This window comes from Somniosus microcephalus, chromosome 23 (assembly GCF_052327205.1).
Source record: "Somniosus microcephalus isolate GS21.2 chromosome 23, FLI_Smic_1.0, whole genome shotgun sequence".
In the NCBI taxonomy this organism is placed as follows: Eukaryota; Metazoa; Chordata; class Chondrichthyes; order Squaliformes; family Somniosidae; genus Somniosus; species Somniosus microcephalus.
This window is the reverse complement of record NC_141009.1, coordinates 64,441,763-64,460,250: the sequence shown is the minus strand read 5'-3', so window position 1 is coordinate 64,460,250 and position 18,488 is coordinate 64,441,763. Positions and strand designations below refer to the sequence as shown.

Genomic DNA, 18,488 nt, shown 5'->3' with positions numbered 1-18,488 from the left:
ACCCACCCAAGTTTTTGACCTCTCCCCACCCAAGTTCCTGACATTCCCCTCCTGCCCAGGTTCCTCCCCCACCACTTCAGGTTCCTGACCTTCTCCCCCTCCACAAGTTCCTCCCCCCACCCCCCAACCGGGTTCCTGAGCTTCTACCCTCAACAAGTTCCTGACAATCCCTGCCCCCCACCCCCGATCATAGATGGGACATTGTGTATGGGTCACGGATTATTAACAGGTTTATTGGGTATGAAATGAATAGTAACAGTGTTATGACTTCCAAATTTCATCCAGTCCAATGATGTCACTTGCTACACACGCTTTCCGAGAAATCAACCAGCTCTAGGGGGAGGAGAGGGAGAACGTGGTGCGGGTGTAAAGGGGGTGGGGTTGGAAGAATATGCTCCATCTTACCATCTGGATCACGTTCTCACTCTCATTTCCCTCCCTTTAGACCGGGATCACGTTCTTCCTCCATCTCTACTGTGCTCTTTACCACACCCGCACTCATTCCCCCACCCCCAGAGTTCGTGACCTCCTCTCCCCTCCCCTCCGATCCTCTCTCTTCTCCCTTCGATCCTCTCCCTCCCCACTGTCTCCCCCCCTCCGACTCCCTTTCTCTCCCCCTCCGCTCCTCTCTCTCACCCTCCGATCCTCTCTCCCCCTCCGATCCTCCCTCTCCCCCTCAGATCCCCTCTCTCCCCCTCCGATTCCCACTCTCTCTCCCCCCTCCGATTCCCACTCTCTCTCCCCCCTCTGATTCCCCCTCCCACTCTCTCCCCCCTCCGATTCCCCCTCCCTCTCTCTCCCCCCCGCACTAACGGATCCAGTGACCTTCTCCGCACAGAGCTGAGGAAAGTGTGGTCCACGTTGCAGGCCGCAACTGTTGGGTACTGTGCAAATGTGGCTTCGGTAAACAGCGCACATGCGCAGAAGGGGATCGGGTGCGCCTGCGCGGCTCCGGGATACCACGCGCATGCGCATGAGGCCGCAAAAGTGTCCGTGCAGATAATCACTCCAAAAATGCTTTGGGATGCCCGGAGGTGGTGAAATGCGCTATATAAATGCAAGTCTTTCTTCCTTCTTTCTTTTACATCCTCAGGATGTCCCAAAGCGCTTCACAACCAATTTTTGAAATGTAGTCACTGTTGTAATACAGGCAAACACTGTCCCGAGCAAGTGTGCCTCCGATACAGTGCGGGACCACTAGCATCTTAGGCAGTGACCACAGCACAAGAGAGATAGATATAAGAGGTAGCACACAGGGCGAAGGTGAGCCCCATCCATCTCCATCAGCGCCCACCAGTACTCACGATTGTATAACTATCGAATGACATCACTCTGCACATGAAGCGACGCCGTACTCCTTCCCTGCCGATTCGCTCGGCCACATCCTGCGCCGTGCCGGTCTGACTACCGAACAACACCAGCAGCTTCCGCTCAACCATCTGCAGGAAAAGAGTGAAGCAGAGCGCGTGAGGCTGGGGCCGGCCGAGTCGGAACCTGCACATCCTCGAGCTGCCATTAGATGTACTATTTTCAACAAATAAAATATACATCACAACAACAACTTGTATTTATATAGCGCCTTTAACATAGTAAAACATCCCAAGGCGCTGCACAGGAGAACTTTAAGACATAAAATTTGACACCGAGCCACATAAGGATAAATTAGGGCAGGTGACCAAAACCTTGGTCAAAGAGGTAGGTTTTAAGGAGCGTCTTAAAGGAGGAAAGAGAGGTTTAGGGAAGGAATTCCAGAGCTTCGGGCCCAGGCAACAGAGATTGAGCGATTATAACCAGGGATCACACTAAAATAAGAGACACAAAGCAGCACAGGAGGCACCAGAAGCTTCATCACAGAACCCCAAACAGCTTACCAATGTCATCAGCAGGAAGATATTGTATTCTTTGTAATGTAAAAATAATATTTAGTTTTAATATTATCCAGGGGTATTACATCAGACCGAAAGGTGTACTGCTGAACTATCTCCTCTGATTACTGCAAAATACACTGTATCATATGTGGCATTCTGTAAATGACGCACAGATTTAGTCACAGCTACAGAATGGGGCAAGTTAATGAGTTACCTTCTGTATATCAGCACAGCGTCAAATTCAGAACGTACCCTGAAAGTAGTCCCATCTCAGGAAACACTAGAACAGGAAATGGATGGTTAGTGGCACAGAATTCACTAGTAGATGAAATACATAGACACCACAGGAGTTCCCACATCCTGCTCACTATTCCCACTCACTTGCACAATATTCCCACTCACTGTTGCTCACTATTCCCACTCACTGTTGCTCACTATTCCCACTCACTGTTGCTCACTGTTCCTCACTATTCCCACTCACTGTTGCTCACTATTCCTACTCACTGTTCCTCATAATTCCTACTCACTGTTCCTCGTTATTCCCACTCACTCTTGCTCACTATTCCCACTCACCCTTGCTCACTATTCCCACTCACCCTTGTTCACTATTTTCACTCACTGTTCCTCGTTATTCCCACTCACTCTTCACTATTCTTGCTCACTATTCCCACTCACCCTTACTCACTATTCCCACTCACCCTTGCTCACTATTCCCACTCACCCTTGCTCACTATTCCCACTCACCCTTGCTCACTATTCCCACTCACCCTTGCTCGCTGTTCCCATTCACCGTTGTTCACTATTCCCACTCACCCTTGCTCAGTATCCCACTCACCCTTGCTCACTTTTTGCACTCACCCGTGCTCACTATTCCCACTCACCCTTGCTATCACACTCACCCTTGCTCACCAGCCCACTCACCCTTGCTCACTATCTCACTCACCCTTGCTCACTGTTCCCACTCACCGATGTTCACTATCTCACTCACCCTTCCTCACTATCCCACTCACCCTTGCTCACTATTTCCACTCACCCTTGCTCACTATTCCCCCTCACTATTGCCACTCAACAGTGCTCACTATTTCTACTCAACCTTACTCACTATCCCCCTCACTATTCCCACTCACCCTTGCTCACTATTTCCACTCACCCATGCTCACTATTCCCCCTCACTATTTCCACTTACCCTTGCTCACTATTCCCCCTCACCCTTGCTCACTATTCCCCTTCACCCTTGCTCGCTGTTCCCACTCACCCTTGCTCGCTGTTCCCACTCACCCTCGCTCACTATCCCACTCACTCTTGCTCACTGTTCCCACTCACCCTTGCTCACGATCTCACTCACCCTTGCTCACGATCTCACTCACCCTCGCTCACTATTCCCACTCACCCATGCTCACTATTCCCACTCACCCATGCTCACTATCACACTCACCCTTACTTGCTATTCCCACTCACCCTTACTCACTATTCCCCCTCACACTTGTTTACTATTCCCCCTCACACTTGCTCACTATCCCACTCACCCTTGCTCACTATTCTCACTCACCCTTGCTCACTATCTCATTCATCCTCGCTCACTATCTCACTCACTGTTCCCACTCACCCTTGCTCACTGTTCCCACTCGCCCTTGCTCACTATCTCACTCACCCTTGCTCACTATCACACTCACCTTTGCTCACTATTCCCACTCACCCTTGCTCACTATTTCCACTCACCCTTGCTCACTATTCCCACTCACCCTTGCTCACTATCACACTCACCCTTACTCACTATTCCCACTCACCCATGCTCACTATCACACACACCCTTGCTCACTATTCCCACTCACCCTTACTCACTATCCCCACTGACCCTTACTCACTATTCCCACTCACCCTTACTCACTATTCTGGGCTGGGCTGGCAAGACTCAGTGCTACTGCAGCCCGTCCCGCTCTGCGCTCAACATGGGCTCTCGCCAGGAGTGAAGTAACTGAACCATGAGCGGCTCGCTGCGGTCCCTGCTCCCCGGCTCCCTCCACCCCCTCATCCTCCTGAGCCTCGGTAGCGAGTCCCTGTCCAGGGAAGTCCGACTGGGAGGAGGGGAGCCGGGAATGGTGGCCAGAGGGTGAGCAGGAGAAGCAGGCCACCACACATGGAGCCGAGCCGGCAACAGTGAGGAGGAGGCCGCGGTGACGAGGAGGACGGAGCGGCTGAGGGACATCGTGCTCCCACTGCCACTGGATGCCAAAGAATTGATTTTCTGAACACGGCGCTGTAAGAATAGCTGACGTGTCCCTACGGGGAGTAAGCATTCCATTGTACTAGTTACATATGGCAAATAAAAATTGAATTGAATTGAATATTCCCACTCACCCATGCTCACTAGCACTCACCCTTGCTCACTATTTCCACTCACCTTTGCTCACAATCACACTCACCCTTACTCACTATTCCCACTCACCCATGCTCACTATCACACTCACCCTTACTCACTATTCCCACTCACCCATGCTCACTATCACACTCACCCTTACTCACTATTCCCACTCACCCATGCTCACTATCACACTCACCCTTACTCACTATTCCCACTCGCCCATGCTCACTATCACTCACCCTTACTCACTATTCCCACTCGCTCATGCTCACTATCACACTCACCCTTACTCACTATTCCCACTCACCCTTGCTCACTATCACTCACCCTTACTCACTATTCCCACTCACTCATGCTCACTATCACACTCACCCTTACTCACTATTCCCACTCACCCAGGCTCACTATCACACTCACCCTTACTCACTATTCCCACTCGCCCATGCTCACTATCACTCACCCTTACTCACTATTCCCACTCACCCATGCTCACTGTTCCCACTCACCCATGCTCACTATCACACTCACCCTTACTCACTATCACACTCACCCTTACTCACTATTCCCACTCACCCATGCTCACTATCACACTCACCCTTACTCACTATTCCCACTCACCCTTGCTCACTATTCCCACTAGGAGTGGGCCTTTGGCATAGCGGTAGCATCCCCGCCGCTGGGCCAGAAGGCGTAGGGTTTCGAACCCCGCTCCAGACAGTCCCGGTAAGTGGAGTCGGAGCTCCGGCTCTAAATTCTGGGTTGACATCCAGCGGGATACTTGCATCCGTGGGTGTGGGTGGCCCCACCCCTCGTATGGGTTGTGGGAGCCCGTAAAACCCTCCCGCCATAGAACTAACCACCCTAATGGCTGGTACGAAGATGGTTACGGTCACGGAAGGAGCATTAATCGCAGCCAGAAATCCTTCCACCACTTCCTACAGTTCCCCAAAGGGAACAGTGTGAAGACACGTATGACGACGACTATTCCCACTCACCCATGCTCACCATCACACTCACCCATGCTCACCATCACACTCACCCATGCTCACCATCACACTCACCCATGCTCACTATTCCCACTCACCCTTGCTCGCTATCACACTCACCCATGTTCACCATCACATTCACCCTTATTCACTATTCCCACTCACCCTTGCTATCACACTCACCCTTACTCACTATGCCCACTCACCCATACTCACCATTGCTCACTATTCCCACTCACCCTTGCTCGCTATCACTCACCCATGCTATCACACTCACCCATGCTCACCATCACATTCACCCTTATTCACTATTCCCACTCACCCTTGCTATCACACTCACCCTTGTTCACTATTCCCACTCACCCTTGCTCGCTATCACACTCACCCATGCTCACTATCACACTCACCCACGCTCACCATCACACGCACCCATTCTCACCATCACACACACCCATTCTCACCATCACACTCACCCATGCTCACCATCACACTCACCCATGCTCACCATCACACTCACCCATGCTCACTATTCCCACTCACCCTTACTCACTATTCCCATTCACCCATGCTCACTATCACACTCACCCTTGCTCACTATCACACTCACCCTTACTCACTATTCCCACTCACCCTTGCTCGCTATCACTCACCCATGCTCACCATCGCACTCACCCATGCTTACCATCACACTCACCCATGCTCACCATCACACTCACCCATGCTCACCATCACACTCACCCATGCTCACCATCACACTCACCCATGCTCACCATCACACTCACCCATGCTCACCATCACACTCACCCATGCTCACCATCACACTCACCCATGCTCAGTCACACTCACCCATGCTCACCATCACACTCACCCATGTTCACCATCACACTCACCCATGCTCACCATCACACTCACCCATGCTCACCAACACACTCACCCTTATTCACTATTCCCACTCACCCTTGCTATCACACTCACCCATGCTCACCATCACACTCACCCATGCTCACCATCACACTCACCCATGCTCACTATTCCCACTCACCCATGCTCACCATCACACTCACCCATGCTCACTATCACTCACCCATGCTCACCATCACACTCACCCATGCTCACTATTCCCACTCACCCATGCTCACCATCACACTCACCCATGCTCACTATCACTCACCCATGCTCACCATCACACTCACCCATGCTCACCAACACACTCACCCTTATTCACTATTCCCACTCACCCTTGCTATCACACTCACCTATGCTCACCATCACACTCACCCATGCTCACCATCACACTCACCATCACACTCACCCATGCTCACTATTCCCACTCACCCATGCTCACCATCACACTCACCATCACACTCACCCATGCTCACCATCACACTCACCCATGCTCACCAACACACTCACCCTTATTCACTATTCCCACTCACCCTTGCTATCACACTCACCCATGCTCACCATCACACTCACCATCACACTCACCCATGCTCACTATTCCCACTCACCCATGCTCACCATCACACTCACCCATGCTCACTATCACACTCACCCATGCTCACATCACGCTCACCCATGCTCACTATTCCCACTCACCCATGCTCACTATTCCCACTCACCCATGCTCACCATCACACTCACCCATGCTCACTATCACTCACCCATGCTCACCATCACACTCACCCATGCTCACCATTACACTCACCCGCATATGCTCACCATCACACTCACCCATGCTGACCATAACACTCACCCATGCTCACTATCACTCACCTATGCTCACCATCACTCACCCATGTTCACCATCACACTCACCCATGCTCACCAACACACTCACCCTTATTCACTATTCCCACTTAACCTTGCTATCACACTCACCCATGCTCACCATCACACTCACCCATGCTCACCATCACACTCACCCATACTCAGTCACACTCACCCATGCTCACCATCACACTCACCCATGTTCACCATCACACTCACCCATGCTCACCATCACTCACCCATGCTCACCAACACACTCACCATCACACTCACCCATGCTCACCATCACACTCACCCATGCTCACTATCACACTCACCCATGCTCACCATCACACTCACCCATGTTCACTATCACTCACCCATGCTCACCATCACACTCACCCATGCTCACCATTACACTCACCCGCATATGCTCACCATCACACTCACCCATGCTCACCATCACTCACCCATGTTCACCATCACACTCACCCATGCTCACCAACACACTCACCCTTATTCACTATTCCCACTTAACCTTGCTATCACACTCACCCATGCTCACCATCACACTCACCCATGCTCACCATCACACTCACCATCACACTCACCCATGCTCACTATTCCCACTCACCATCACACTCACCCATGCTCACTATCACACTCACCCATGCTCACCATCACACTCACCCATGCTCACTATCACTCACCCATGCTCACCATCACACTCACCCATGCTCACTATTCCCACTCACCATCACACTCACCATCACACTCACCCATGCTCACCATAACACTCACCCATGCTCACTATCACACTCACCTATGCTCACCATCACTCACCCATGCTCACCAACACACTCACCCTTATTCACTATTCCCACTCACCCATGCTCACCATCACACTCACCCATGCTCACTATCACTCACCCATGCTCACCATCACACTCACCCATGCTCACCATCACACTCACCCATGCTCACCATCACACTCACCCGCATATGCTCACCATCACACTCACCCATGCTCACTATCACACTCACCTATGCTCACCATCACTCACCCATGTTCACCATCACACTCACCCATGCTCACCAACACACTCACCCTTATTCACTATTCCCACTCACCCTTGCTATCACACTCACCTATGCTCACCATCACACTCACCCATGCTCACCATCACACTCACCATCACACTCACCCATGCTCACTATTCCCACTCACCCATGCTCACCATCACACTCACCATCACACTCACCCATGCTCACCATCACACTCACCCATGCTCACCAACACACTCACCCTTATTCACTATTCCCACTCACCCTTGCTATCACACTCACCCATGCTCACCATCACACTCACCATCACACTCACCCATGCTCACTATTCCCACTCACCCATGCTCACCATCACACTCACCCATGCTCACTATCACACTCACCCATGCTCACATCACGCTCACCCATGCTCACTATTCCCACTCACCCATGCTCACTATTCCCACTCACCCATGCTCACCATCACACTCACCCATGCTCACTATCACTCACCCATGCTCACCATCACACTCACCCATGCTCACCATTACACTCACCCGCATATGCTCACCATCACACTCACCCATGCTCACCATAACACTCACCCATGCTCACTATCACACTCACCTATGCTCACCATCACTCACCCATGTTCACCATCACACTCACCCATGCTCACCAACACACTCACCCTTATTCACTATTCCCACTTAACCTTGCTATCACACTCACCCATGCTCACCATCACACTCACCCATGCTCACCATCACACTCACCCATACTCAGTCACACTCACCCATGCTCACCATCACACTCACCCATGTTCACCATCACACTCACCCATGCTCACCATCACTCACCCATGCTCACCAACACACTCACCATCACACTCACCCATGCTCACCATCACACTCACCCATGCTCACTATCACACTCACCCATGCTCACCATCACACTCACCCATGTTCACTATCACTCACCCATGCTCACCATCACACTCACCCATGCTCACCATTACACTCACCCGCATATGCTCACCATCACACTCACCCATGCTCACCATCACACTCACCCATGCTCACTATCACACTCACCTATGCTCACCATCACTCACCCATGTTCACCATCACACTCACCCATGCTCACCAACACACTCACCCTTATTCACTATTCCCACTTAACCTTGCTATCACACTCACCCATGCTCACCATCACACTCACCCATGCTCACATCACGCTCACCCATGCTCACTATTCCCACTCACCCATGCTCACCATCACACTCACCCATGCTCACCATAACACTCACCCATGCTCACTATCACACTCACCTATGCTCACCATCGTTCACCATCACACTCACCCATGCTCACCAACACACTCACCCTTATTCACTATTCCCACTTAACCTTGCTATCACACTCACCCATGCTCACCATCACACTCACCCATGCTCACCATCACACTCACCATCACACTCACCCATGCTCACTATTCCCACTCACCATCACACTCACCCATGCTCACTATCACACTCACCCATGCTCACCATCACACTCACCCATGCTCACTATCACACTCACCTATGCTCACCATCACTCACCCATGTTCACCATCACACTCACCCATGCTCACCAACACACTCACCCTTATTCACTATTCCCACTCACCCTTGCTATCACACTCACCTATGCTCACCATCACACTCACCCATGCTCACCATCACACTCACCCATGCTCACTATTCCCACTCACCATCACACTCACCCATGCTCACCAACACACTCACCCTTATTCACTATTCCCACTCACCCTTGCTATCACACTCACCCATGCTCACTATTCCCACTCACCATCACACTCACCCATGCTCACCATCACACTCACCCTTACTCACTATTCCCACTCAGCCTCCAAGTGCCAGGCGTTTTGCGACAGTCTCTGCCGTGTTCCGTGTTGTGAGCTGCAGCATCGCGAGGTTTGGCTTGAGCGGCCTGCGGCTGCGCAGTTGGTGGGAGCGGCCTCGGGCCTGAGGATTGGAGAGAGACCCGGAGAGAGAGTGAGAAACCCGGCCCGGAGAGAGAGAGTGTGAGAGAGTGAGAGTGAGAGCCGGCCCTGGGATAGAAACACGCTCCGGGGAGGGAGAGAGACCGACCCGGGGAGAGAAAGAGTGAGAAGCCCGGCTCGGGGATAGAGACATGCCCCGGGGAGGGAGTGAGTGAGGCCCGGCCCGGGGATAGAGTGAGTGAGGCCCGGCCCGGGGATAGAGTGAGTGAGGCCCGGCCCGGCCCGGCCCGGGGATAGAGTGAGTGAGGTGCCCGGGAAGACTGTCTCCTTACACCGGGACACACCCTCTGGAACCTCTCCCCCCTCCCTTTCCTTCTTGAAGACCCCCCTTAAAAGCCACCCCTTTAGCAAAGCCTTTGCTCGCCTCCGAGCAGGTCCACCTTTGTCTGATAAACGCCTCTGTGCAGAACCTTTGAGGTCGTAAAGGGCGCTATATAAATGCAAGTCTTTCATCATTAAAAAGTCAGTTGCAATCTCACGCAATTGTTGAGAGGAATGACTGGTGTAAAAGGATAACAGTTTGATACTTGTATTTATTTTTCAGAAGTTGTGTGCAGAGTCTGTGGACTGGGAATCAGCACCAGGAGCCGGTGCTGCCCTGCTGTCGGTTGTTGGTTCCTGTCGACTGACGCGGGAGCCCTGGCCAGGGTTCGTGCAGTGCCGGCGCTGAGATGCTGTTCTCACTGCGAGAGCTGGTACAATGGCTGGGCTTCGCCACGTTTGAAATGCTGCTGCACCTGGCAGGCTTGCTGGCGTTCTCCGTGCTGCTCGCCATGAAGGTGGACAGCTTCGTGGGGCAGCTGGACTGGTGGTACGTCTTCATCCCACTCTTCACCGCCGACGGGCTCAGCACCTACTTCACCATGATCGTGTCGATCCGCCTGTTCCAGGACGGGGAGAAGCGCCTGGCCATCATGCGGCTCTTCTGGATCTTGACCGTCCTCAGCCTCAAGTTCGTCTTCGAGATGCTGCTGTGTCAGAAGCTGGTGGAGTGGAGCGCCCAGCTGTGGTACGGCCTCATCATGTCGCCGGTCTTCATTCTCCTCCAGCTCTTGATGATTCGAGCTTGCCGAGTCAACTGAGCCCTGAAACTGCTCACTCCAGGCCTCGTGTTCAAACTGTTGGACTGCCAGACACTGACATTTCCGTGGATATGTGGCGGGGGGGGGGGGGTGAAATTCAGGTTAAACGAACTTCTTGTCTTGGCGTTGTCCTGATGTGCTGCATTTTAATGCAGCGGCTGTCAGCGTAACATGACCAACCTTTGAACTCCATGGCTGACCTCCGCAGGAGGAATCGTGAAGCGCTCGGAGAAAACGAGAGTGGAAGACAGGAGGTTCTGTGTTGGCTGCTAACATTCAGCTCCAGGGGCAGTTGCGGGATCCTGCCCTGCCCTTTTGAAATCAAGGTCCAGAGAGGAGAAGGTTGTAGTGATTCCTCAGGACTGTGACTGTTCTCCCAGCTGGGAGAAGTGCCAGTGTGTCGGACAAACGTCAATCACTGGCTGTCCCCACAGGTTTACTCTTGCGGCTACTTGGGGTGCTGTGTTTGGACAGTAGTTGAATATTCACGTTTCCCAAAGTGTGGCGATATTGTGGAGTTTTGAGTCCTGCTGGTCTCAGGGGAATTTGTGCGAATGACTAAAGAAAGAGCAGGCGTTCATGGCTGGTAATATCCTTGTTGGACCAGGTGTGATGCAGGGATGCAGTAATCCAGGCCACAGTTACAATTATGTTTAGAAATTAGCTTCACTTCTCCTCCCTCTGTGTTTCTGCTTTTCCAAATTGTTATTCCCAACCCCAAGCAACATCCAACAGCTCCACATCCCTTCACTCTAAAAGCAGGCCGCCTGGCTAGACTCCAGGAGTGTGTAACAAAACATTTTAAAAACAAACAACCTTAAACAGATCGAGTTTCAAACTTGGATTTTGATTTTTTTTCAAATGATTAACACTGATTCAGGTTTTATGAATTTAAAAGTGTGATGTTCGGAATTCTCCTGCTAGATTCTCAGGAGTGCCAGTGCAGTTCTGTTCTGTGGCTTGTGACTAGATCAGGTCTGTGAAACAGACTATAGAACTCGATTTACACAGATCTGCATTAGAGGAATTTGTTCTTGGCTGGTTCTGGTACCCACTTGTTTAAAATATCCAGGGACTGCTGTTAAAGTTGACAGTCCCAGTTTAAGGGCCACCACAACACGACCTGTGGCATTCACATGTTTTCAGGTGATCTCTATCACTTGTCACTATCCAACCATCTGCCTAGAAGAGACTTACTTCCATTATAAACTTGAAATGGAAACTGGCCGTGTAAAGCTACCACTGCTGCTGCCAGTGGTGGCACTGACGGTATAATTACACTGTGACAAGTTTACCTAGGCAGTTTCCATTACAGATGTGGACATAGGAATTTATAATGGAAATCTAAAAGTAAGGACAGAATGTATGATAGTCTGGGGACTGAATTATGTTTGCGTGACCTGGTCTAGTTATCCCCCACTACTTCGAAACCGGCTTCATCTGTAGACACCGTTTGGTCTTGACTCCCCTTGTGAGATGTCACGAGAGATGAACTAGTAATTTGTTTCCACTTTAACTGAATTCACAATCGTCCGTCTGCAGAAGAACATTTCAGTCCCTGTGCCACCCTTGTATTTAGAACTCCCTGCTGTCAATGTCAAGCGACCGGCACTGTTTCAGCTGTCTGCAGTTTGTCCCGCAGTTATCAGTTTGTGACTGACCACATGTCACAATAAACTTCCAGTTTGTTTGGCTGTGCTATGTGGTGAGCTGAGCGTTTTAAACCCATTTGTTCCTGTTTTTGTGTGTGTTCTGTGTTCATTTAATGTGAGGTGGCCATTCTGAGAAGTGTTTATCAGTTATACTTCATACCCTGGGATAGGGTTCCCCTGCCTAGCTGTCTAGGGATATCACATTGGCATCTGTTGTCATCTGAGATTGGTCTTTCTAGCACCCTTTAAGAGCCCTCATGGGTGGGCCTGTTGTGTTCTGTGATGTTTGGAGATTCACTGAGACACCTTCCTCCCAGTCAGCAGGAAGGGGAAGGTCGTACAGTGGTACACTGCCTTGGGGCACCAACCCAGTTCCCTACAGAGCACCGAGACGCAGGCTCATACTCGGCATTGCCCATTGAGCAACTTCCCAATACTGAGAGAAGTTGCAGGGCAGAGGCTGAGCTAACCTGTAGGAAGGAACAATGTGGAGGGTGTAACCTAGGCTGATCTCTCACCTTGTGCTGGTTGGATTAACGTCAGCATTGACAGAGCAGAGAGCCGAGATATGCTCAATGGGAAGGGTGGTGACACCTAAAGGCAGGGAGAAAATGAATTGTCTGAAAATCGAGGGGAAGAGAATAATTGACAACTTCTACAAACATAGCGGGAGCTGTTAGTGCTGTGACTTAGTGTGCAGTCCTTTCACATCTGAGACCAGGGTTTGGATCAGGCTGTAAGAATCTCGCTGTTCCTTGTATGTGTGGGATTGAAAAAACAAAGCTTCCCTATTCTGTGAAGTGGGAAAATCCACACTGATGAAGTGCTGTTTTTAGGCTGCTGGGACAGAATAGAGAGAGTTGTACTCTGCACCTGGCCCTGGCTGTATCAGTTCTGGGCTTGCTTAATGCTGACTGCATGTCCCATTCACTGACACTGACCTACATTACCTTGATTCAAGGGTTCACAGGGCAGTACAGCCAGACCGTGCTTCCAAGGCAGTCTTTTGGGCCCCTGCTCGGGGGAGATCGGCTGCCCTGCCTGTGTTACGTGGACTGTAACCCAATCCAGAGTGGCAGAAGGCGATGAGTAAGTGTAAGCTTAGCTCAGTCGGTGGCACTCTCAACTGAGTCAGAAGGTGGCGAGTTCAAACCCCACTGCAAGACTTGAGGCTGACCCTCCCTCGGGATGGCAGCGGAGCGCTGCATTGTCACAGGTGGTGTTCCTGCTGATGAGATGTTCAACCGAGGTCCTTGCCTGTCTGTTCAGGTGAGTTGAAGATCCTTGGACACTATTTGAAAACCAGAAAGTCCGCTTACCCCTGGCCAGCATTCCTTCCTTAAACCACACCACCCAAAGCGGAGTCACTTGTCATTCATTACATTTCTGTTTGTGGGATCCTGCTGTGTGCCAAATGGCTGACCTGTTTGCTTACGAACGACAAACACTGAGCATCAGAGTGATTCATTGTTTGTGAAATGCTTCGCAGTGTTACTGAGAGGCCTGATCAAACATTTTATAAATGTACTTTCAATCTCCCTGTTTTAGCACCAAGCTCAGCGGCTGCTTCACGCACTCAGGTCAGATTTTTTTAAATGTTGCTTCGGTATTGCTGGAATGATGGGCCTGTGTCCTACTATTGGGAAAACACCTGTGCTGCACTGAGCTCAACCTGATAGGAATCCCGAATAGCCATCAGCAGGAAGAGAGCACCACTTCCTCTGAACTGATTTCCGACCCAAGTCCCAGCATTAAAGGGATCGCACTGCAGTGGCACCTGGAACAATCCCTCCCAACCCAGTCACGGTTAGCTAGCTCGATGTAGCATTTCTCAGCGTGATGCCATCTACACTCTTGCAGTGGTGCTGACTGACTCATTGCTCCGCAGTTTCACAGTGGCTTCCCCGCGCTCTGTCACACTTGGTCCTGTTGGATTCTGTAATTCAGGAATGTATGGAGAGAATGCTGCCTGTGTTGTGGCAGGAAGTTTAACTGAGTTGATGTGTTTTATTTGGAAATGTATGATGTGATAGACATTTGAGAGTGGTTATCACACGCGGTCATATCCCTTCTCACCTTCAGCAATAAAGATCTGTTCCCCATCAGTTCCCAGCTGCACATTAACTGCCAGTTTTTAAAGATTCCATTTTAGTTCAAATTGATAAAACTGGACTGACTAAAGTTACTGCCTGAAATGTGCAGTTTAAGAAAAAAACTGCACTTATTTTGGCTTAAAAAAAATCTGTTTCTCCTGATGTCCCAACAGGTGTTACTGAGATTACTAACCAGGAAGGTCTGGGGTACAATCCCGGGTCAGTGCTGATCACTCCACCTCGGCCAGGAGAGTGGGAGAGGCTCTATACCCTGCTATGCTGGCGCTAAACCCAAGCTGGTGGGGGTGGAGAGGTTAGCCCACGTTGCTGCTCCTGACTGCTGTCACTAGCTGGATATTGTGTACCCGGGTGAGGTCTCATCTCAGTCCAATAGCCTGTCAGCACTCTTTGTATAGGCTGAGACATGAAGGATGGTCTCTCAGGTGCTGTGCCTGGGGTTATGGAGTGCCGGGGATTGGGGGGGAGCTGGGGATTGCCGGTGGGGGTGGGGGCGCTGGGGATTGGGGGGGGCGGGCAGAGGGCCGGGGATTGGGGAGGCGAGGGATTGGTGGCGGGGCCGGGGGGGGGGGGGGGTGGCGCACAGAGGGCTTCTCCATGTCCTTAACACCTGCAGTTCTGAACTGAACAGGGATGTGATGTTTTACACTGACATAGCTGCAGTGACTCTACAAAGTAATATAAACTGCAGTGAAGAAAACACTAGCTGAGTGGTCACTGTACTGCAGCCAATGAACTTAACGTTTCTGGGTTAGTTTGTATACACGTTCATTGTCAGACAAAATATTGAAGTGTGTGAACTTTCTCTTTTGAGCAAGCAGCTCTCCCCCTGTTGAATTGTGCTACCGATCGGGAATGTTTGAGGAGTGCCTTAACTGCTCGATCCACCAGTACTCCAGCTTACCTTTGCTGTCTAGTCTAGTGCACCTGCCCTGAGATTCAGCAGCACTCTCGGGGCACATAGATCTGCCTCCATCACCACACCAGTAAAGGTAGGATCAAAACACGAGGATGTGAAGAGTGAGTCTGTGTTTCAGTGTAGCTCCTCCTAGGGACACGGGCCTTCGAATGGGAAGCTCCACCTGAGGCACGGACCTTTCAGAGGCTGACCTATGCATTCCCAGGTCATCAGTATGGTTGGGGGTGGGTTACAGTCAAAGTCCTTTACAACACCCTGTGAAGACCCACAGATGCACTTGTGACCAGATCCTCTGCTGTGTTGTTTGAGGGGCCTGAATGGGGGCCAGGGGACTTAGGTTGAAGTCAGAGGTTTTTGATGAGCTTTGACCGGTCTCAACCCATGTGGAGATGTGGGCCCTGAATTTGCATTGAGGCACAACCCAGCTGTTCCGCCAGGGTTGCGCCGGCTGCTGCCCACTAGCGCTGGCCCCACCAGAGTGTGGGGTGGGGTCCATGGGAAGGTGCCACTTTCGGATGGGCCTAGTGGGTGTCCTCGCCACTACTGGGCCCTCCTGCCTGGATATTTTGGCATCGACTGCTGTCGGAGGGAGGGGTGTCGCAGTGTTCCCTGTGGGGCCCACCTGCACTCTTCTGGGCATCTCACAGGCCGTACTGCCCCCCAAACTTAGGCCAGGGAAGCAAGAAGTGGCAGCATCTGGAATCTCAGGCCTCGCCCACCTCTGCAAGGGAACACGTTTGGGGCAGATGGAGGTTCTGCCCTCAGGCTCCCGGGAAAGGCCAGGACCCAGCATATCTGAGTCCCAGGCCTTTGGCCACACAGTTTTTTTAAAATTTGTTTATGGGATGTGGGCGTCACTGGCAAGGCCAGCATTTATTGCCCATCTCTAACTGCCCTTGAGAAGGTGGTGGTGAGCCGCCGCCTTGAACCGCTGCAGTCCGTGTGGTGAAGGTACTCCCACAGTGCTGTTAGGGGGGGGGGGGGGAGGAGTTCCAGGATATTGACCCAGTTACGGGGGGGGAGGGGGCATGCTGGTCGGCCCAGCCTTTTATTCTAGTTACTAGAATGCCAGCACCTGGCTTCAGAGAGTAGAGAGGGAGGTTTGTTCCCCCCACTAACTATTTGATCCAGGGCTGGCTCAAGCAGCATTTTCTGCTTGTTGTTTGATTCAGGCCCAGTCTGTGCTTGTAGCAAACATTGATGAGCTGTGCAAATAATGAAATCCAATACTTAATGCGTTGTGCTTAACTGTGCACCATGGCAATTGCAGCATTGTGATTTATTACTGGATGTCGATTTCCCTCCTGCTGAGGGGCCAGGCTTCATATAAGGGTGGATCGTTCGAGTGCATTATTTTAGTTACTGATGCTTACCTACCTGCTCTTGCAGTCTGGATTCCATAGCAGTTGAGTTGTTGGAATTGTCTTGTGTGGATTTGAATCGTGATGCTCAGCTTGCCCAGACTCCGCACCTGATGAGCTTTGCCAGCTCATATCCAGCCTCCACCAGAGGAGGTTGCTCCAGGGCCCACCTTCCAGATGGCCTACCCCCTGCTGTATAAACAGTGCTGCGTCACCTTCTCTATCTAACAGTCTGGCACAGAGCCAGCAGCCCATCGCCAAACTGTAAGAAAGAAAGACCTTGCATTTCTATAGCGCCTTTCACGACTTCAGGACGTCCCAAAGCACTTTTCATCCAATGAAGTACTTCGGAAGTGTAGTCACTGTTGTAATGTAGGGAAACACAGTAGCCAAGTTGTGTACAGCAAGATCCCACAAATGGCAATGAGTGGTGTTGATTTAGGGATAAATGTTGGTCAGGACACCGGGGAGAACTCCCCTACTCTTTGGATAGTGCCATGGGATCTTGTACATCCACATGAGAGGGTAGATGGGGCCTTGGTTTAATGTCTCATCCAAAAGATGGCACCTCCGACGGTGCAGCGCTCCCTCAGTACTGCACTATGTGTCTGCCTAGATTGTGGGCCTTGAACTCCGACCTTCTGACTCAGGTGAGAGTGTTACCCACTGAACCACGGCTGACCAGCTGGTGTAGAGTCAGGTGATTTGTGTGTCTTGGGGCTGGCCTAATCTCGGGGAACCCTCCGCTCAAATTAACTCAATTAGCCCAAACTCCACTTCGTTAACTGAAATTCAAAATTGAAACCCAGAGGCAGTGAGGGCGAGTATTTGTAGTCTGCCACTAGAGGGTGAGATTGTACTTTGGAGCGGGTTCTTCACCCCAGCGTGCCTGCAAAGCCTAACGTCCTGGAACAGTAAAATGGTCCTGGCCCCTAACATATTTATTTAAATTTTCATAAATCTGTATCAAGTGGAATCTCTATTTTACAGGCCTGGGTCCTTGAGCACATGGATTATAAGTTGTAATTCTGTACTGATCGTGAAGTAACATCCAGCAAAGTACGGTAAGATCAAAATGATAAATCGTGTCGCTGCTGTTACTATGTTGCTAAAATTCAAAACTTCAGTCTGTGGAAATTTTAAGAACTGTTTCTTAGTGAGGATGTTCTGGACTTAGCTGGTCTATCTCCTCTTTGAGTTTGGGTGACATTAGTGCCAGATGGAAGATTTAAACTCTGCCAGTGTTACCAGCAGCCCCCGTTTAACATTGTGATCTAATTGCAGGCA

At 51.1% G+C, this 18,488-nt stretch overlaps 2 protein-coding genes across 10 annotated transcripts in view; one reads left to right on the top strand and one right to left on the bottom strand.

Moving 5' to 3' along the window:
• Window positions 1-9,981, bottom strand: part of ndor1 (NADPH dependent diflavin oxidoreductase 1) — a 142,770-nt gene extending 132,789 nt beyond the window's left edge. The window contains exons 1-4 of one of the 7 annotated variants that reach the window (XM_085965936.1): window positions 9,742-9,885; window positions 4,849-9,697; window positions 2,083-2,148; window positions 1,305-1,439 (exon numbers count right to left, since the gene is read on the bottom strand). In XM_085965936.1, the coding sequence (XP_085822062.1) occupies window positions 1,305-1,439 (135 nt within the window). In that variant the 5' untranslated portion in view covers window positions 2,083-2,148; window positions 4,849-9,697; window positions 9,742-9,885. The other 6 variants (XM_085965937.1, XM_085965939.1, XM_085965941.1 and 3 more) reach the window with 6 other exon arrangements.
• Window positions 9,950-14,915, top strand: tmem203 (transmembrane protein 203). 3 transcript variants are annotated; one of them, XM_085965943.1, is made up of 2 exons: window positions 9,950-10,068; window positions 10,621-14,915. In XM_085965943.1, exon 2 carries the CDS (start codon window positions 10,748-10,750, stop codon window positions 11,156-11,158), a length of 411 nt encoding a protein of 136 aa, XP_085822069.1. In that variant the 5' UTR covers window positions 9,950-10,068; window positions 10,621-10,747; the 3' UTR covers window positions 11,159-14,915. The 3 variants fall into 3 exon arrangements, with proteins under 3 accessions (XP_085822069.1, XP_085822070.1, XP_085822068.1); XM_085965944.1 differs by having other exon boundaries at window positions 9,950-10,097; XM_085965942.1 differs by having other exon boundaries at window positions 9,950-10,516.
• The last annotated feature ends 3,573 nt before the right edge of the window (window positions 14,916-18,488 follow it).